Source organism: Perna viridis, chromosome 10 (genome assembly GCF_037379345.1).
Source record: "Perna viridis isolate PV_CMFRI_1.1 ecotype Kerala chromosome 10, ASM3737934v1, whole genome shotgun sequence".
NCBI classification, from domain to species: Eukaryota; Metazoa; Mollusca; class Bivalvia; order Mytilida; family Mytilidae; genus Perna; species Perna viridis.
The window spans coordinates 32,321,663-32,342,451 of NC_142454.1; the positions used below are offsets into that span (position 1 = coordinate 32,321,663).

At 31.6% G+C, this 20,789-nt stretch overlaps 1 protein-coding gene across 6 annotated transcripts in view; it reads right to left on the reverse strand.

Annotated features, from left to right (window-relative positions):
• Positions 1–553: 553 nt before the first annotated feature.
• LOC148605424 (protein inturned-like) overlaps positions 554–20,789 on the reverse strand; it is a 35,882-nt gene continuing 15,646 nt past the window's right edge. For 3 of the 6 annotated variants that reach the window (XM_088548413.1, XM_088548415.1, XM_088548412.1), the window contains 14 exons: positions 15,997–16,203; positions 15,385–15,497; positions 14,978–15,067; positions 12,770–13,001; positions 12,094–12,147; positions 11,489–11,551; positions 10,619–10,843; positions 9,754–9,803; positions 9,104–9,208; positions 8,618–8,691; positions 7,303–7,507; positions 6,596–6,770; positions 5,967–6,112; positions 554–4,028 (listed from right to left, as the gene is read on the reverse strand). In XM_088548413.1, the coding sequence (XP_088404539.1) occupies positions 3,923–4,028; positions 5,967–6,112; positions 6,596–6,770; positions 7,303–7,507; positions 8,618–8,691; positions 9,104–9,208; positions 9,754–9,803; positions 10,619–10,843; positions 11,489–11,551; positions 12,094–12,147; positions 12,770–13,001; positions 14,978–15,067; positions 15,385–15,497; positions 15,997–16,203 (1,845 nt within the window). In that variant the 3' untranslated portion in view covers positions 554–3,922. The remainder of the gene's footprint in view (positions 4,029–5,966; positions 6,113–6,595; positions 6,771–7,302; positions 7,508–8,617; positions 8,692–9,103; positions 9,209–9,753; positions 9,804–10,618; positions 10,844–11,488; positions 11,552–12,093; positions 12,148–12,769; positions 13,002–14,977; positions 15,068–15,384; positions 15,498–15,996; positions 16,204–20,789) is intronic. The other 3 variants (XM_088548417.1, XM_088548418.1, XM_088548416.1) reach the window with 1 other exon arrangement.

Here is a 20,789-nt window from a genome sequence, read left to right on the forward strand (position 1 = left end):
TCTTTTGGTTCCAAAAATTGCAAATAAAATTCTTTTCATCCATGGATTTAGATCTTCTTATGGCTGCTGATTAGAGATTACTCCTTGAAAATTTGCACTGCAAATTACATTGGAATAAGATTGGTTCATAATGTTTTTAACATGTAAACATATGTTGCAATTTTCCTGTATAAAAACATTCTGAAATCGAAGACTGAAGTATTCAAAGTCGCTAATCGTCAAATATTCTCTGTCACTGAATTTGGTGTACTTTCAACATCTGAAATGTCACGAATGCGATATGCTCTAAAATTGGGTGACTTCCACTAAAATCTTGGTTCCCTTGATACGATTGCGTACTCTTTCGTAACAGTGATGACCCAAATGTTTTTAATTACCTGAAACCAAATTAAACAACTGGCAATGGCACAGATTTGCAGCTTTATGTGGAGTATAAATATATACCGTAATTATGCAAATCATATGCGAATATAAAAAGTACTGAAATTATGACTGCAAGAAGTGGCTTAAGAATACCAAGCAATGCCTCGATCCTTAAAAATAATAAAATAAATTTTAAAATGTTGCTTTATTTTAACAAGTGTATATAGACTTTAACAATTATATCATTTTGATTATGTTAAAAATGTACAATAGCAAGATATTGATTGTAAACGTGACAAATACCCTCTTCCAAGAATAAGTAAATAAAAATACATGTAAAACGTAATAATAAATAGTAACATACATAACAATCTGATTTTATCTTGAACACTTTGAATAATAATCCATTAAGTGTCAGTTTATGTAAGAATCAGGCAAAATGGAAAAAAAATCAAAGATATGCATGTCAAAAACTCACTGATCTGACATTATAATTTCTCTCATGGATACTTTTTCTATTTAAAAAAACCCAATTTTTTTAACACTACATTGCTAGATTTTCAGTGAAATTTTTCAAATGTTAGAAAAATGAAGTTTTTGACAGAGTTATCTGCCCTTGAAATGCTCATTTTCAGTACATTTAAATGGAATTATAACTCAATTTACCAAAATAAAAATACTGAAAATCTTCATGCAAATAGTCAAATAAAACTTTCAGAAAATGGTGGTTTTTTTCATACCATGTTTCACCCACTGCCTGATTCTTATAGAGACTGACACTTAAATCAAACATGTTGTCAGGGTCAGCACTCCTTGAGGCCAGTGAAGCAGATGCCACACTAAAAATTTGACCAAATATGATGAGTTTGCATTTTTCATAAGAATAATTGAAACTGAGTTAAAACTATACTTTATAAAAATTGTCTGAGTTTTAATAGTTCAATTAGGATTTTTTTTAATAACTCCTTTCTAATCTGTTAACTTCGGCCACCAGACCACTTTCCTAATTCTACATGACTAGGTTATACAAAAAATGTACATACTTATCTAATCATTGTGGTTAGTTAAATTTATTAAGATATTGAAATAATTTTTTCTTCATTGAAAATGGAAAAAAATACAAGCATTTCAAAGTGAAAATTCACCTGAATATAGCTAAAATATTGCTACTCAGGCGTTAAACCCCAACAATCAATCAATCAATCAAAGTGAAAGTAAGTAAAAGGAAATGGCCAAAACACAGGATTTTGCACCACTAAGCTGACACTATGTCATATTTTGTACTGCCTCACTATGGAAAAGGTCTTAGCTTATGACCTTGGTTAATCTTTGTTTTTGCAGTTATGCTATTTTAAAAGTATTAAGTTGATGGTCTCATCTGAAACCTGTTAAAAATCATATTGAACCCCATATCTAAATCAGGAACCAAGAATTAATACCAGAGTAAAAAGCCTGTTACATCAGACAGCAATTTTGTTCTTTGACTCAAACTTGTTTTACATTTGTTTAAAAGGTAGACTAGGGATAGGGTGGAAGAGGGGTGGGGAAACAAATGTGACACTGTCGATAAATATCAAACATATATAAAGATACATTGATTATGATTTGTTGATTTTTTTCATTCATTTTTACGAGCAGTTGTTGTGCATTATTTTCTTTTAAAAATCTCTTTAATCAAATAATATAAACCTCTTCAATGCTGAAGTTGTTTAACAAAGTATGGCATTAAAAGGAATAAAGGATGTTTAGGAGGAGTTAGTTGCTTATTAAACTTGCCAACTCACTTACAAAACCCTTTAAATGTCACTAAATTTGTGATTCGGTTACATTTATACACCAATGAACTCCTTCATTCCATTAACCCATGATCTATGGAAAACAGAATCAATGGATGACATTTTGACTCGAGTTTTCTTAAAAATTCATCAATTAATATTACAGGAGAAGTTGCATGGGATGTCGTACTGAGTATAACTCATTGTGACAGGAAGTTGATATTGAACAGCATCCAAAATCACTTACAACATATGCGCCATCTATATTAAGCCACTAACCAGATTTAAAATCAATGCATCCATTTAGACCTGGAAGTTTGGCGAATATTTTCTCTATCATCCCATAAAGTGAAAACTGGCAAAGTCCTAACAAACAGTAACTTGATATCAGACAGCACCAAAAATCTCTAACAATGTATGCCCTATCTAAATAAAGCTATACATGAAATTTGAAATCAATCCATCTAATAGGAGCTGAGATTATTGTGACGATATTAAAACAGTTGGAAAACCGATTCCAATATATCACCTACTTGTCGAGTAATGGTAGATAGTAAAAGCTTTCACAACAGTAAAATAAAATAATCACAAAGTGCCCATCCTTAGCAAAATGACAAACATAAACAAATAACATACAGACAGACAGACAGACAAAAAAGTGAGAATTAATATATATATGTATATAATGAGATGACTTTTTTGCAAAGTGGACGGATATACATTTTCGTATCTGTAAAAACTAAAAATCTTGTTTTTTTTTTATAAATTTAATATCCAATCTAAAAGTAGATACCTTAAGGATGTAGACCTAGGGTAAGGGACACAACTCTTAAAAATCATTGGAACGTTTGTATTCAGCATTTTACATCAATATTATGTATGCTTCTATTTAACTTGGATTGATTTTATTCTGCTTCAAAAGAAAGCTTTGGAGGCTTTGGTGAAATTGAATGTGATACAAACATATCACTGATTTCAAGAGTTATATCCCTTAACATAGGTCTACCTCCTTAAATATTTGTAGAAATATGCACAATGTGACTTTTGCTAAATCAAGTATTTTTAACAAGAGCATTGTTGTAGATGTCAATGCCATTATACATAAATAAATAGTAAGGTACACAATTGCCAAAAAACCCCCCCAAAATACCAACAAACTTACAAAACAACACCCAAAAAAACAACATGAAAACACAAGTACTGAAAATAACTATGTTAAAAGAATTACATAGTAAGGCTCAGCACTAACATTTTATAGACCAATATAGCAACTCTTTCCTCTCTACAAATTTAGGAATTCAAAATTTGCACAGCTGTCCATCTAGATATCAAGCAAATCCTATAAGGGCTACAGAGTAAATTTTATCCCACCATTTTTTTCCCAATATACCTTCATTATTATGTCAGCGAGAACACAGATTTTTATTTATCAAAAGTGATGACTTAGAATATATGTTCAAAGCTCTTTTACAGATCAACTAAATTATGAACAGATCAAACTGTTATCTCCCTTTAATTTAAAATTCTAGTACTTTCAATGTCATTTTTTGGATTATCTCCCTTTATTTCAGTAGCTGTCGATGAAATTTAAAAAAAAAAAATTGGGATGTGCCATCCACTAATAGATCTATAGTTTATAGTTTTAAGTGACAGACTACAAACATTTTTATGTAACTATTACCAACACTAAATTCTCTTCTTCTCCTACTAAGCACAAAGTTCTCACACTTGCAATAATTGGGTGCTGATTTAATTTTAGTTACATGAGGTACATGCTTATTTCTTCAACCTGGCTTCATGCCAAAAGCTAATTTGAATGCTAACTCCACTGTACTTTGAGGTATCCCATCTTTAAAGCAAACATAAGTCTCAGTCAAACTTCTCTGTCTCCTATAAAAGGAAAAAATATTAGTTTGGAGACAACATGGCAATAAAGAATCTTTGGAAGACCAATTTGAACATTTGATACAAATATCATTCAGAAATAATGAATACAATTCATGGGTTATCAGGATGCTATCTGTAAATCTTTTGGAGAATATCTTAAGTGTCAATTTATGTACATGTAAGAATCAGGCAGTGGGTGAAACATGGTATGAAAAAAAACCAGCCATTTTGAAAGTTTACTTTGATTATTTGCACCATCAGAATCAAGGGAAAAAGACAAGATTTTCCATATCATTTTGGTTTCCAATGAAATGCACTGAAAATGAACATTTCATGAACACATAACTCTGTCAATAACCTGATTTGCTCACAATCTACTAAAAAAAATCTAAATAAAACCAGTGATGCAGAGATTGAATAATGGTCTTCTTCTTCAATGAAATTACATTGTCAGATTGGTGGGTTTTTAACATGCATGTTTTTGACTTTTCCCATTTTGCCTGATTCTTACAAAAACTTAACAGCAACATCTTTGGTGCAGATATAAATGTATACAACAACATATGTATATTCATAACAATGAGAGTAATGATAAAACAAATGTACCATATATCAAGTTAATTTATTATAAAGATAGCGGTGATTGATAGAAAGATCCCTGTTTAATAAATTTCAATAATTTACTGTGAAATAATTTCAGTAATTTCACTCTCAGATTTTCTCCCCCCACAAGGACACAACATGAATATAAATATGCTGATAACAAAATTTAAAATCAATGTTGAAAATGGCAATAAATTATAGAGAGCATCTTTATAACAAATAGAATAATCAATTGTTAATCGTAAGCAACCAAAATATAATAATTCCTGTCAAAAACACTTGAAGATTCCATGTACTTGTTAAATCTGGGCATTCTTTGGCACTTGTGATCTTATTTTGGTTATTCACTCTTTCCAATGAAGTGTAAGTGTTTATAAGAATCAGGCAAAATTAGAAAAATTGGGCATTCATGTCAAAATTCCACTGATATGACAATATGATTTCACTGAAGGGTGCTTTCTTTATTTGAAAAGACCATTATTTGTTCTTTGCGTCATTGGATTTGCTCAGAAATTTTCAAATAGGATCCCAGGAAAATGAGGTTTTTAACAGAGTTATCTACCCTTAAAAATGTTCATTTTCAGTGCATTTCAATGAAATTGTAACTCAATGGTCAAGCATGATATGGAAAATCTGTTTTCCTTGATTCTGATGGTACACTTTCAAAATGATGTTTTTTTTCATACCATGTTACATCTACTGCCTGATTCTTACAAAGACTGACACTTAATTATCCTATCAGTACACATATATGGAGGTACACTTTCATGAAAAATTTCACGGTTACAGTATGAAACATTTTTTTCCCAAACAATTAAATATTTCAACAAATTCAGCATTTCATATATTTCAATTTCTATTTTTCAAAGGATGTATGAATATCTAAACATTTGTTTTTTCACCCATTAAGTTATATATATAATTTAATTTTTGTGAAATTCTGAATACATGTAGTCCAGCTATATCCAGCAACATTGTCCATTTCATAAAACCAAACTTGTTATTTTAACCACGCCCCCTAACTACGGAACTACTTCATACACTAAAAGCATGTACGTACATTACAAATGACACTATCCGCTGACAGTTGACTGTATTGACCCGCATAAAGAAAATGTTGATTTCATATTTTAAAAACAATAAATTGTGATTTAATTTTTGTTTTCTGGTGTTAATGAATTAATATATAAGAATTGTTTTCAAATGTTGGTTAGATTATGGGATATACGACTTCGGGTCGGTTTTGCTGCAACATAAACTGCTTCACGGTTTATTCAGCGTAAACCAACCAAAAGTTGTTTCTATACCATAATCTAACCAACATTAATTAGTACCTACCCTACTACCCAGTATGCGGTGTGTGACTTTTCCACCGGATTACTTAGGATGTGGAACAAGACTCCTTCCTCTCTAATGTTACGGAATGTAGGATCCTGTCCCCCCGGTAACATCTTACTAGAGTCTGTACCTGGTTCCTGTGACTTCTGAAATGTATCATATGTATTGCAATGCTCTGGAATAGTCTACATGTAAATGGTGGAGATAAAATACATGTATGATGCATACATGTATATAAAGATTTTTTTCACCACATTTTTTAAGATATTGATCCACATGATGTTACTTCAGATATTATTGGAGGCAGTTAATTTTGGTTTCATTTCAGAGAAAAAATAACAAAGATTAAAAAAAAGTAAATAATTGAAATTAAATCTTATTTTCCAAGTTGGCACTCATAAAGTTATCACAATAATTTCTGTTATAAGGTGTTTAATGCCTAAAAAACTACATTTACCATACTCAGTACATTTTTGGCACAGACTATACAAAATGAACCATATCAAAATACATATTAAAACAGTAAAGCCTCAAACTTTCATAAAATTGTGACTATAGGACTTTCAATTCAATGCCCCTAGGTAAGATACACTGCTTCAAGCACTATACTGAATATGTGATATACATACCCGTTTATATCTATACCTATCAAAGATATTTTTGATCTTAGAACATGAAAGTGAGAAGTTGAATAGGACATTCTGATCTGTGTCACCACTGTCAACCTCAGACTTGATATAGACACCTTGGTATTTATCTACATGTAGATAATGTAACATACAATTCTCTGACCCAACCGACAACCTGAAAAAAAGAGGTCATATATTGTTATACATTTGTAGTACCAAGCTGATCCATGCAAACACTTGACAGACCAATTATTTTTGAATAACGGTGAAAAATTATTAAAGGATCTTGGAAATTAGTGTAATTGTTGTTTTTGTTGTTGTTGTTGTTAAAAATCAAGAAAATCATTTTTTTCTAGAATTTAAATTTTTCATTTCTAAAAATTCATTAAAAAGTAGCTTAAATGTAAGCAGCATTGTAAAAACAGAAGAACAGTGATGTTTTTGTCAGCTACAAAACTGGTCACTGCTATAGGTAGTACATATTTCAAAATCTGAAGCTATTGCGGGGGTGGATCCAGGATTTCAAGTTGGCCAGGAGTGTAAATATAATTAAAGGCCAGATGAAGCAAGGCAAAAAAACTTTGGGTGTAGCATTTGTTAAAAAATTAAGATTGCATGTTTTTTTTTCCCTTCAATTTAAGGATGAGGGGTGTACTTCATGTTTGCCCTTATGCGTCAACATCTGAAAATAGTTTATAAAAACTTACTTTATATCAGTTCTGGGTATATCCAACCCATGATTCAGATCCAGCATGTAGCCTCCTTCAGCTGTATGGTAATACAATGCTGGTTTCTTAATGCCACTATCTACACTAGAGCCACTGTCTGTCGAGGCATTAGATCTGACAGAAGAATCTCGTAGAAATCTGCCAGACTTCCTGTGTCTGTTAAACAGGTTGTTCTTCAATATATCTAATATAATGAAAAAATATGCATAGTTGAAATAAATATGAAATTGTATGCATTGTCATTATCTGCAGACAGTCACATCCACTCAAAAGGCAATCCTACGAAACAGGAAGTTGTCATTAGAAAGCAACCAAAATAGCTAATTATATATGCCTCTTTATGTGAAGCTACATAGCAAATTCAATGGGTGTTGAAATAATTGTGACAAAATTCAGACAAATAGACTGAATGATGGACAGGCATATAAAGTGATTCCAACATCAGAGTGAGATATAAAAAGTTGTCCTATTGTCCAGGACAAGTTTAATTACCATTCAGACAAGTAAAATGTAAATTTTACTAGCCCGGAGGACTATTATTTTTTCAACATTCATTTACTAAAAAACAACCAAGATTTTGATTTGGGTGAGTAGAATTTTCATTCATTAACTTAACCCAGTAGGACAAGGTTCATATATTTATATCATACCCTGAACATACCACAATGTCACTGATTGGGGGTATAATTAAACCAAAGTCTAAATGTTATAAAGGATTTTTCTAATTGTTTAGAGTATTATCATGTTCATCAAATCAAAAGTTGAGTTCTAGTGAATGGGAAAAATGAAACATATGAAAGTAACCACAGAAAAGTTTCAGACCAAACCAAGGGCATATTCGAAAGTTTAAAAATAGGGAAATTCTGATCCAAAATTTCATAAAGATCAGATTTCAGGCTATCCTTTTCTCAAATTTTACATAAAAAAATCCAACAAAAAGGCATGTTCCATCCCCAACCCTTCCCTAAACTTGCAACTGCCAAACTTTTGCTCATTATGCCCAATACCAACTGAGAAAATAAGATGAAATCGTAATGATCAACAATTCACTTTCACAGTTTACTAAAAAATGTTTGGCAACATAAATCAACATACAACTTATTATGTCAAAGTTTAAAGTTAATAAATATACAACACATGATGTAATTATCGTAAAAATGACCCATACATTTCCTAATGAGTTGATTTCATATACAGCAACTGAACTCTAGCAGAGATACATGTATGAATAAGAGACTTTTAAAAAATCCTCATGACAAAATTGACACAGACTTTACAATAACAAGATACTTACCATTGCTGGATGAGGAAGACTTGTGAGAGCAGTCCTGAAGTGTTGTCACCAAGGAAGCTGTATTTTGTCTGTAACTGGAAAACAAGATAAAAATGATAACTCTAAATTTAAGCATCACAAAGATTCACTGAGTAGGAGTAAGAAATTAAATTTAGGCCTAAAAAAGTTACCTGTATTTCTGCTAACCCTACCTACCTAATGTTTGGTGCCTAACCTGAACAGTTTTTTGCCATTTACTGACATGCACTATTAAAGCCAGAATGCGTCAACTTTGAAAAAATAAAAAAAGGTATAGTCTACCTACCAACCCTAGTTATTTTTATAGCATCTTGGGGAAAACATAGATATTTTTTTCTAGGCCTTATTTCATTAATGATTTCTTAAAACAAAATCATTTGTCAAGCAAATGGCTTGGCATGTTTTTAAGGTTTGACATCCAGTTGTTCATCATAGCCTAACAATATATTTACATGTTGTAGTGCCTACCAGTGTTCAATCTGTTGATGCATATTGAGGTTTATGATCTGCATGAGTGTGGCTTTAGCTTGGTCTATCAGGAAGGGGTCAGGATCTAGTGATATACCAGACCTGCTGAAATAGATATGGTCAACTTTATAGTGTGATATAACAATAAAAAGTAACTGTAAGTAGAAATCATTGTGATAAAATCCATCTCTGTGGGCTCTGCCGTGGTAATTAAGCCATATATTCATGTACAAAATGGATCTGGGAAAAACTTCTCAAATCAAAATTTCCAGTTTTTAATGCAGCACTCATATTTAATAGAGATATATACCAGTTGAGAAAAAACAGATGGAATCAAATATATTTTAGCTTCAATAACCAAATGCTAAATATGAAAAGCTAACATCGAAAGACAAAAAAGTTTGACACAAGTTTGTCACTGAAAAAAAAAACAGGAATTTGACCTTGAGGTCAAAGTTCAAAGGTATAAGCCACTATCCATGGTATGCGACACATCATCTTTAGGTGATCTACCCACATGCCAAATATCAAAAGCCCACTTAACTAAAAATATGTAACTTGAAATGTCAAAATAATTTTGATAAGAAGGAACAGAGTAAATTGAACACATACGGAGTTGATCAAGAAATAAAGTACTTATAATGCAATACCTCATGTGATAGCCACTTGTTTCCAACATGGTACATAGCACTGTATGTTTCTGAAAAATATGTAATATTATCAGGAATTGTTTTTTTGTTGTTGTTGTTTTAATTGAAGTATAAAGGGTACAGAGACAAGCACTGAGAATCTTGACAGGGAAACGTTTCAATAATTAAGAAAAAAATAAAGTTGCACGCATTGTTGTGATAGGTATACACCACTTGTACAGGAAGTTGATATTAAACAGCAAACGAAATCATTAGCAATGTATGCCCTACCTGTATAAAGTTACACACCAAATTTGAAAGCTATCTACCCATTGGAAGCCAAGATAATTATGACAAAATTTGTATAGACAGACATACAGACAGATAGAATTACGGATGGACAAGGTGATTCCAATATATAAACCACTTGCAATGGGAATGGGGGGGTATAATTCCTTGCTGATAGTAGGAACTTTTAAGAACTTTACTTTCTAAACTTTTTAAGATAAACCTATACAATAAAAAACTTAGGTGAAAATTATTTCAGGACAGAACCTGATACTGAAAACAAAGTGAGTCCTTTTACACAAGTAATATGTATGTTGTCAAAGGCAGATCAAGAAAAGAAAAGGGGGCGGTCCAGGGAATTCCGATGTTTTCTATATAATCAAGCAAACTTTTCTAGCATAAAGGGAACATACCCCTGAACAAATGAGAAGGAAATTTAAACTTCTATCAGACAATTCAAAAGATATTGAAAGAAAGTTTATATCTCCTTTTCAATGTCCAGTCAACTATTTGTTAAAAAAATTTAATCAGGTCATTTTAATCAAGTGAATACCAACTCCATCACCTGAACATCATCATTGTATGTGCTATAACTTACATATGAAACAATAAGCCAGAACCATCTAGCTGAAACAGGTTCTGTGTAACCAAATGGCTCCTCCTCTGGCAGATTATAGAACTGCCTTGTGGGATAAATTTCCCTCCAAATTACCGTCGTCTGCACAGTTTCAGAGCAGCAGACAGACAATATCATCTGGTATTTCAGGTACAGGTAAGCATCTAATAGGTCATCCTTTGGCAGGTGGTTACATACAACATGATCCTAAAATATCATAAATGGCTTCTTTAAACATAACCAAGTCTTTTTCAGGTTTTGATGCCTTTATATTTAAAAATTGTTTTCATAATAACTTTAGTCACATTGGTACTTCCAAAAAATTTTATTCTTATCGATGAGATAAGTGCCATACACTAGATTAAGAAAGTGCTGAAAGAATAAAAATACATATACTCCCTTTTCAGGATTTCACAATTTAAAAAAAAAAAAGATTTTTCAGCAAGGCCATTCAAATTATTTTTTTGTTTTCATGGCCATACTTCATGCAAACCAATGAAAAAGGGGAACCTTTTAATTAATACATTGATTGTACCCCAAAAAACTATGAGAATGGTTTTTGCAATGTTCACAAACAGATAAAATGATAAAAGAGATCCTTTGTCTTTTGGTTTTATTTTATTCAAAGGGCAATAAAAATTGACAATGAGGGCCTAAGAACCAAGATATTAAAGTTTCAGTGGCCTAAACAACAAAATTTTACCTGGAAATCTCCTGGTCATTATTAGATCCCCCCTATATCCTTGACATGGTCCTCCTAGCCCTAGTAGGCAATACACCTGCAACACTGGCAATGAGTAGATAAATCAATTGTGATGATTTTAGGACACAATTTATTAAAATCTGTTTTACCTTGTAAAACAAAGATGATCCCAGCACTGTGAAAGTTCTTCTACAGCCATAGTAACTGTCAGACTGAAAAAAAATAAAAATAAACAATTCACAATGTCATGGAATTTGGTGAAAGTGTTTTAGAGTTATAGTCAGAAAGTGGGAAATTTTTGCATGAATAAAGTCCTATCACTAAAAAATGTATAACCACTAATTTGTAAAAAATCCAAAGGAGCTTCAATAAATAGAAATAAACAAAATAACAAAGTTTCATGAAAATTGTGCAAAAATGGGATTTTTTTCCCTTTTTTATGAATAAAGCCCCATTACTCTAAAGTCGAATATGGAACAAATGGACAGATGGCTAGACGGACACAAGTATATCATAATACACCCCCATCCAGGAAGAAGGCGTATACCGGATAAAATAAGTTTTGATTTTGAACCGAATTAAAAAAAAAATGAAACAACCATTTTACCATTTGGTAGCTTTAATATGAGCCTCCTCCCCATATAAATGAACATGTATTTCACAGTACCAGTACACTGAATTTGTGATAAAAGACTAATATCTGACTTATAAACAGATGATGAATTTTACTTCATTATAAATTGTAAATTCTTACCATTTCTTTACAGTCTAAGGCCTCCCAACCAGTCAACAAACCATCTACACCATCCTTCAGAAAAATAGAAAAAAAGCTGATGAACAATATATATATAATATATTTAAGTAGTAGTCTATGTAAGAATCATGCAAATTCTGTAAAATGTGATACACCCCAAAAAATGCTACACAATTTGAATTTTGTTATTAAGTTATTTTATGGAACGATGTGATGAAATGTTATTATTTATTACAGTCTGTCTGCTCTAAGAGATTGAAACTCCAACAGTTTCTATTGTATTTTAGTGTCATTTACAGGGAATTCTACAGTACATTCTACATAACTTTTATCTCCTAAGAACTAGGGTTATATGAAAAGCCACATGTTAATTTCTGTTTACTATAAAATTTTAAACACAATATCAAAAATATATGGGCTTTCCAATCATGAATCACACTTTGCATGATTCTTATCTGGAGTACTACTTAAAAACAAAATAAAAACCCTCTTTTGTTCTCTGATTTTCAAGTAACTTTTCAGTAAATTGGAAATTTTCAAGGAGAAAAGGGTTTACATATCATAAATATATCGATATATACATTTAAATTAAATTAAATTTTAATGAAAATTTATACCCATATTATATATACATGTATAGTATAACCTTGCACTACAGTTTAATAGAATCACTTACCATGAACACAGAATCTAGGGGTAAATATTGCACAGAGTTCTGGCTTGTTCTGCTCTGATGAGCATCAGTAGAGAAGTGGGCAGAGCTTATCTGATGATGAATGGATGACAGCAATGCTGTTAAACTGGGATGATTGTCTTGATGAGAAAAAGCTTCATGAAGAGAATTATATTGCACTTGTAAAACACGGACAAGGTTCTGGAGCAGTGTTGGCACAAGTAATGGATGTACTCTGAAAACAGATGATAATTTAAATTCACATAGGCAATAAATAGCAACCAATAAAAGTCAGACAGAAAGTGATTTATTCATGTCAAAAACTCATCAAATTCACATTTTTATCTGATTCAAAAATAGAAACAGCCTATGTTGTCATACTTTGTCAATTGGTTGTTGCTCTTTTGAGATAAAAATTAGATAGATTGTGTATGAAAATTGCACCGAAAATTATCCTTGATTTGGTTGATTTGAGTGGGTGATGAATGTATGATTTATTTGTACAGATTATTTATAGAGTAATCAAGGGAACCAAGGTTCTAGCAAAAATCAAAAGAATGTAATCCAGGGACAAAGACCAGACATGGAAAACAGACAAATACAACAAAAAACATTAAGTAACTAAAATAATACATACAAAGTAACAAAAGCAAATGACCAACTCGGACTCCACTAAAAACTGGAAGCATGGACCAGGTGCAACGGAGGATAAGCGTCCTCTGCTTTTCTAGAAACACCCGAGTTGCTTATAAAAAGTCAAGTCTGGGGTAGACTATTGTTATGTAATAATATGGCGTATGTATACTGTGAAAGTACTATTGTTCATGCGGTACCAATTTTCATGGTTTTTGTTGGTAGGCAAAACCACGAAATTTGGTTCCCAACAAAAAGGCAAATCCAGTTGACTTGTATACTAAAAACCTGAAAACCACAAATTAAAGAATCCACAAACTAGGGTTTCTTCCCTAAACCATAAAAATTGATATCCAAGAATTTAAGAACTTTCACAGTTTTGGAAAACAATAATTTGTTTGATGGGTTTTTCTGCTTCATGAACCACCTCTACCATTTCCAGTGTCTGAATTTTATATGGATTGGTACTTAAAACCAAAAATGTGCTCTGGAGCAGTGTTACAGAGCAACTTGAAAAAAATAGGAAGCTTTTTTGAAATTTCCGTATGTAGTTTTAGAAGAAGCATTAAGACATTTACAAGCCTTACTGATTTAAGAAAAAAAAATTTCTGATACTTTGAACAGATTTTTTATTAGCAACTTTACTGTTTTTCATTGTTCTTACAGCCTGATATTTTCTATCGCAGGTGACAGCAGTTATATGAAAAAATATTAGAAATTCCTAATGACAACATGACAATCTTGGATAAAAAGAATAATGCCGTTTTTTAATGTCTTGACAAAACATAAACTATAAAAACTGTGAGCAATAATCACTTATACCCCTCCCTCCTTTGACAACATGCACCTTTTTACCTCCATATTGATTCGGATCAACATCTAAAATAAGAGGTGCAAAATGGGAACATGTAATAAAGATTCTTTGAAAGTTTCATTCAATTCCATTCAGTGTTATAGGAGGAGCAATGGATAGAGATGATTCCACCATGTGTAATGAAAGGAAGTAAGGAAGGGATGACGATCAACACCCTAATCACTATATACCACCACTTTGGAAATGGGGGGGGTGTGGTATAACAAAATCTAACGTTACAAGGTTAACTGAGACATTTTCTCTTATGACTTAAAAAAAAATGCTATTATTCAAAACTGGTCCATAAATATGTCACTTACAAAACTACAGTGAAAGCTGTCTAAACTGAACTCAATTTTAGATTACAATAATGGCTGGGTTTAGACAAGTGTTTGATTTATCAAAGTTGAAAAATAACTGATATAAAGGGATTTAAAAAAAAAGTGTTTAGACAGGTTTTTGGATTACCCAGGGTTTGGTTAAGACAGATTCTTGGATTACCCAGGGTTTTGTTTAGACAGGTTTTTTTTATTATTCAGGGTTTGGTTTAGACAGGTTTTTGGATTACCCAGGGTTTGGTTTAAACAGGTTCTTGGATTATTCAGGGTTTGGTTTAGAGAGGTTTTTGGATTATTCAGGGTTTGGTTTAGATAGGTTTTTGGATTATTCAGGGTTCTGTTTGGATAGGTTTCAAATAGTACCATGTAATATCTATAAGTACCAACCTATCATTCTGGTATAATACTATCAGGAGGTTTCCATCTTCCTTGTGGTAAGTAGCATTTATTGCTTTGTTCTTATAAGTAAATGTTGTTCTGAAAGTAAAATTTATTCATCACATCCTAGAAACTTGAACCTTAGCTGTCATTCATTAAAAAAAAAACAAGAAGAAAATTGATTTCCATATAAAATATAGTCATATGGTAGAATCAATTCAATTTTGCATTTTAACGTGTAGACATTTTATGAAGAACAATTCATTATTGAAAAATTTCAACATGTTCACAAAGTCATTTAAGTGAAAATTGGTACAATAATCAGGTCTTTTTTATGGTTAATTGGTCCAGTTTAAAACCCAACTGAAAAGGTTTCAAGTTTAAAATGTTCAGAGCAGAACTTTTTGTCTTCTCACCTGTTAGCTGATGAAATTGAAAATTCTGAGAGAGTACTATAAATGGTCACAAATGCCCCTCGCATCCTGAATATCTCACTGTCATTGTCTGGAAAACGATAAACTAAATCATCCTGTAAAATGAGATATACATTTAAATATATATAAAGATATAAGCATCCCCTATTTTTTTCTCAAAATTGGGGAAGAGTTTCAGTTGATACTAAAAAAATTGAAATCAAAATAGAACTGGTCTATTGGTATATCTAGTTAGATAGGAACATTTTGCTTGGCCCCATTATACTTTGTTCAGTCATACTAAAATTTCTACATTTTCCAGTTAATATATTGATGTTCAAAAGAAACTTAAACTAAAGAATTCATAAAATAGCCAAATTTACAAAGAACAGAAAAAAAAAGTACTATCCCATGGCCTAATATTTTGTTTCATCTCGTACAATTATAAATAAAGCAACACATTTAAAGAAAGATTCATAAAGGATTGACAAAGCTCATTTTGAAGTTTCTCACATATAATGTGTAAGTACATACATAAGTTATTTTTCCTTTTATGATGAAAATTTACCCTGGCAGTTTGAACAGCAAACCAAATACTATCTGGGTTAAACTTACATCTTTTTGATTTTGCTCAGAATTAAGTTTCTCCAAGTTAACATACATTGCACAGAAAGAATTGTCATCAATTGATCGGAGAGTTATCTGATCCTGTTTTGGTAACAGCTGTACAATCCCAGAATCCTTTGCAATGGTATAGGTGATACCATGATGACTTGATGTTTTTGTGGATTTCTTTGAAAGTTGTTGTACAACTACTGTTACCTGAAAAATGAAAAGAAATTTGTGTTTGTTTTAAAAAATGCTTTAGAAATTTAGAGGTCCAAAAAACAGTTTTATTATGGGATTGGGTAAAAATTGTTTGGTATGAAAAATATTTGATTAACAAAATTGAATGTCCATTTATAGTGAAACCTGCATGTATCTTAACCAAAAACTTTTTGGACTTTTGGATTCACTGTATATGAAAAAAAAAAACCTTCATCGTGTTGGGTACATCTTGTATCCAAAACAGACAAGAGCAATAAAGAGGTAGACTAAGGGTAAGGGACACAACTTTTGCAAATCATTGGAATGTTTGTATTCAGCATTTTACACCAATATCATGTAAGCAAGCATCAAAGTAACTTGGATTGATTTTATTCTGTTTCAAATGAAAGCTTGAAAGGCTTTGGAGAAATTAAATATGATACGAATATTTATTTGACTTCAAGAGTTATATCCCTTACCCTAGGTCTACCTCCTTAAGGGAAACATCCTCTAGATGTAATACCGGTAATTGGACCCTAAAATTTAATTTCACATCTTTCTGAGACATTAAACCTTGACCTATGACCTAAAAAATAACATGAAATTGCACATATAGAGCTATGTATACCTCCACTCATACAGGAAGTTATTTTTGCTTACAACATTACAATATGTCCCATCTATAGAAAGCAACATACCAAATTTGAAATCAATCCATTCACTAGCAGCTGAGATAATTGTGAAGAAAATTAGACAGATGTGAGGAATGTCAAAAAGATAAGGTGATTCCAATAAACCACCCACTCATTGTATAAAAAGCTTGATGTTTGATTAAGTAACAAGATTGGGCAAAGTGAAGATTGACAGAAGATGACTAATATCCGATGTAATTTAAGGAGACCAGCTGATTTTGATAGAACAAAACCAATACTTCGTGAACAAAAAAATAACGAAAAAAATGAAACGGACCCAAATAAGATGAAATTGATTGAAACCAAATGAAATGGACAGAAACATAACAAAAAGGGCCACAATGAAACGAAATGGACCAAAACAAAACAAAATAATAATATGCAATCTTTTTTATCTAACAAAATCTGTCATTTTGTGGCCAAATTTTATGTATTAATGCATACTACACATCCCCATGCCCTGAAAATGATCAAAGTGAAAGTACTTTAATTCATGGATACCAATTTTTGTAGATTAAGAAAGATACAAAAGTTTGCAGATTCTTGAATTCATGGTTTTGAGAGATAATGGGAATCTCCTTTTCATTGGGAACTGAAAATTTCATGGTCTGGCGGTCTGGCTCACCCACGAAAACCACAAAAAATGGGTACCCCGCGAACAATAGAACTTTCACAGTACTATGTAAAAACATCAACATTATACACACCAAAATACAATATCCTAATTTAAGTTTTTCACATACAATTCTAAAGCATCCTGACTTTCAGGAAAATGGAGACCCAACCTAAAATTTACTACATTGTACTAAGAAAACTGATTTTAGATTAACCTGACACCATATAGGAGGGTATGTGACATACCTACTAATTAAATTCTACACAACCCTAATTTACAAGGATCAACTAAAACTATTTACTTCTAATCCTAACCTTGGTCAAACCAAATAATACATGTACATGTATTAACTTATCCTAATGCCCCTTTGTATAAAAACACTTAAACTCATTCTCATAAACAACAAACAAAAAAATGTCTAAACTAATATAAGATCGTACAACAAATTATTAAACTTAGAACTGGGTCAATATCCAATACATGTCGTAACCCAACAGTTCCAAGGGCTACCAAGTCCAAACACTCAGGGTCTGAATAATCAGCTTTAAGGTGTAATTTTAAGCTGATTTATTGTCATAATGCTCTAAATTATTTGTAAAAATATTTTTACATCTTAGAATTAATGAGCCAAAGAAAATATTCAATTTCAATGTTTGTTTTCATTAGGTACAAATTCATTGTCAATTTAAATTGAAATATCAAATAAAAATAAAAAGAGTAGAATTCTTATTAAAAATTTGAGTACCGGTTCATGGATGTTAGCCTTAATCATACCACTTGGTCAATGGATGGCCACTTATTTCGTTAATTAAAATCAAAACAGTTTTCAAAATATTTATGGTATTTTCGACACTAAAGGTAAAAAATTGTAGACCCTATTAGTTTTTAATGTTCACGAAAGTGTTAACAGCTAAAGGAGCACTAGCCTAGCCAGATAAAATGTTTATATTGATTGTAAAACATGTTACCTTTCCCCCTTTTTATCCATTTACCAGTATATTTTAAGTAGCTGTCTTTGTAAGAATCATGCAAATTCTGAAAAATGTGATACACTCCAAAAAAGGCTATATATTTTTATTTTTGTAATTAAGTTGTTTTATGGGTCTATACTATGAAAGGTGTAATTATTCATTCAAATCTGCCTGCTCTTAGGAGTTAATCAACACTGAAAATCCAATAGATTCTATTGTATTTGAGTGTCATTTAAAGAGTTATCTCCCTTAATTTTGAAATCTACAGTGCATTCTATATAATTTTCATCTCCTAAGAACACAGGTTATATGAAAGGCTGAATGTAAATTTCTGTTTACTATGGCAATTCAAATAAAATATCAAAAATAAAAATATGCAGGCTTTTTACCAATGAATCACATTTTGCATGATTCTTAGCTGGAGTGCTACATAATTACATGATTTTTTTATCAATATTATTTTTTACAATTTGGATAGGGGCCAATAATACCTTGCAATTTGGTACAAGTTCAATTCCATTTTCAGAGGTTTACATCTACTTTCAAAAGTGACAGAAATTTTTTTGCATCATAAATGAAAGGTTAACCAGAAGGAAGTGAAAGGCCGTTAATAAAAAGCCCACATTTTTTTCTGAAGGACCATTGAAATTCCATTTACCTAAGACCTGGATCTTGGACCAATGCTTATTTGATCCCCTGATGTTGAATTGTAATCAAGGAAAGCAAGATTGTAGCAGAAATCAAAAGAATGTAATCCAAGGACAAAGACCAGACAGGGAAAACAGATACACACAACAAAGAACATAAAAAAACCAAAATAATACATACAAAGCAACAAAAGTAAATGAGCAACTTGAAGTCCATAAAAAACTGAGAGCATGGACCAGGTGCACCGGTAGGGTAAGGCTAGGTAGTGAAACATTATTAGTTTTTGTCATTTGTATTAATAGTTTGCTGGTAACTGGCCATTATCACATACCGGTAAGAATTCTGAAAACTTGCTAAATATCGCCATCATAAAAAAATTCCTAGATTCACATCCAACATTTTTCAAAATTAGGGGTGAGCAGGCAAATTCTAATTTTTATTTTAAATGCTGTCAATTTGAAAGAAATTTACCTAATTTGGGAAAAAAATCCAAATAATTTTTTTCAGGGAGGATGAAAAAATTGGATAGCCATAGGGAGGGGATGGAAATATTTTTACATGTATTTTGGCCTATAGAAAATCAAATGGGATTTTTGATATGTTACTATTTTGCTTAATAATGAACCATCAATTGACACCTCCAAAAGTAGGAATACAATACAATTACCTCCTATGGAGAAATTGTATAAGGCTGTTTTAGCCAGTATTCTCTCTTTATTTTATTGATTTTAAATGACCATCACTATCTGTAATGCTAAGAAGAACTAAATGATACAGTTTTTAGCAAATACACCTCCTAAAAGGAATTACATTCCCATTTTCCTAACTTGTTTGCATGCCTATCATGAACCATGCACTGGATGTACCAGGTAGTAATTTTTAGGGTTTTTCTGGGTAAGGTATAATTCAAACCAATTTTGTTAATATAGGACTACATATGTTTTCATATGCATCTTTAAATAAAACTCCAAAAAAGTAACATTGAAGTTCTCAATAATAGTAAATGTAAAATATAGTAGGTCTGGAATGGTCCTGAACCAAATATTGTGGGTCCAATATTGGATTAGCGCTATTTGAATTCCTGAGTACAAGATTTACCAATCTCACTTTAAGACTCATCAGATGTTAAAAAAAATAGCCCTGAAGAAGAAAAAACAACAAACAAATAAAAAAACCCAAAACAAAATAAAATAGGAGGTGCACAATTGGAATTTGTAGTTAAGATTATGTGAAAGTTTCATTAAATTCCAACACCTTATATGGCCCCATTTGATAACTTTGCACTTTTTAACTTTCAAATTGATTGGATCAAAATCTTAAATAGGAGGTGCACAATGGGAACATGTGATGAAGTGAAAGTCTGTGAAAGTTTCATTACATTCCAAATAGCAGTGTAGTCATATATAGGAGTAACATATAAGAGATGGGTACCCCTCTGTGTAATGGCAGATAGATATAGGAAGGAAGTACAGATGGATGGAAGGAAGGACAAACAAACATCCCTATCACTTGCAGTTGTATAATTTGGCATTACCTTACCACATGTGGATGGTTAAATACACACTTTATTATAATATACCCTTCAAAACACAAGACTATAAAGACTCCAAAGTCACAAGGTCAATAAATAAATCACTTGTTTACATTTGTAATTAAATACATGTACAATGTTAA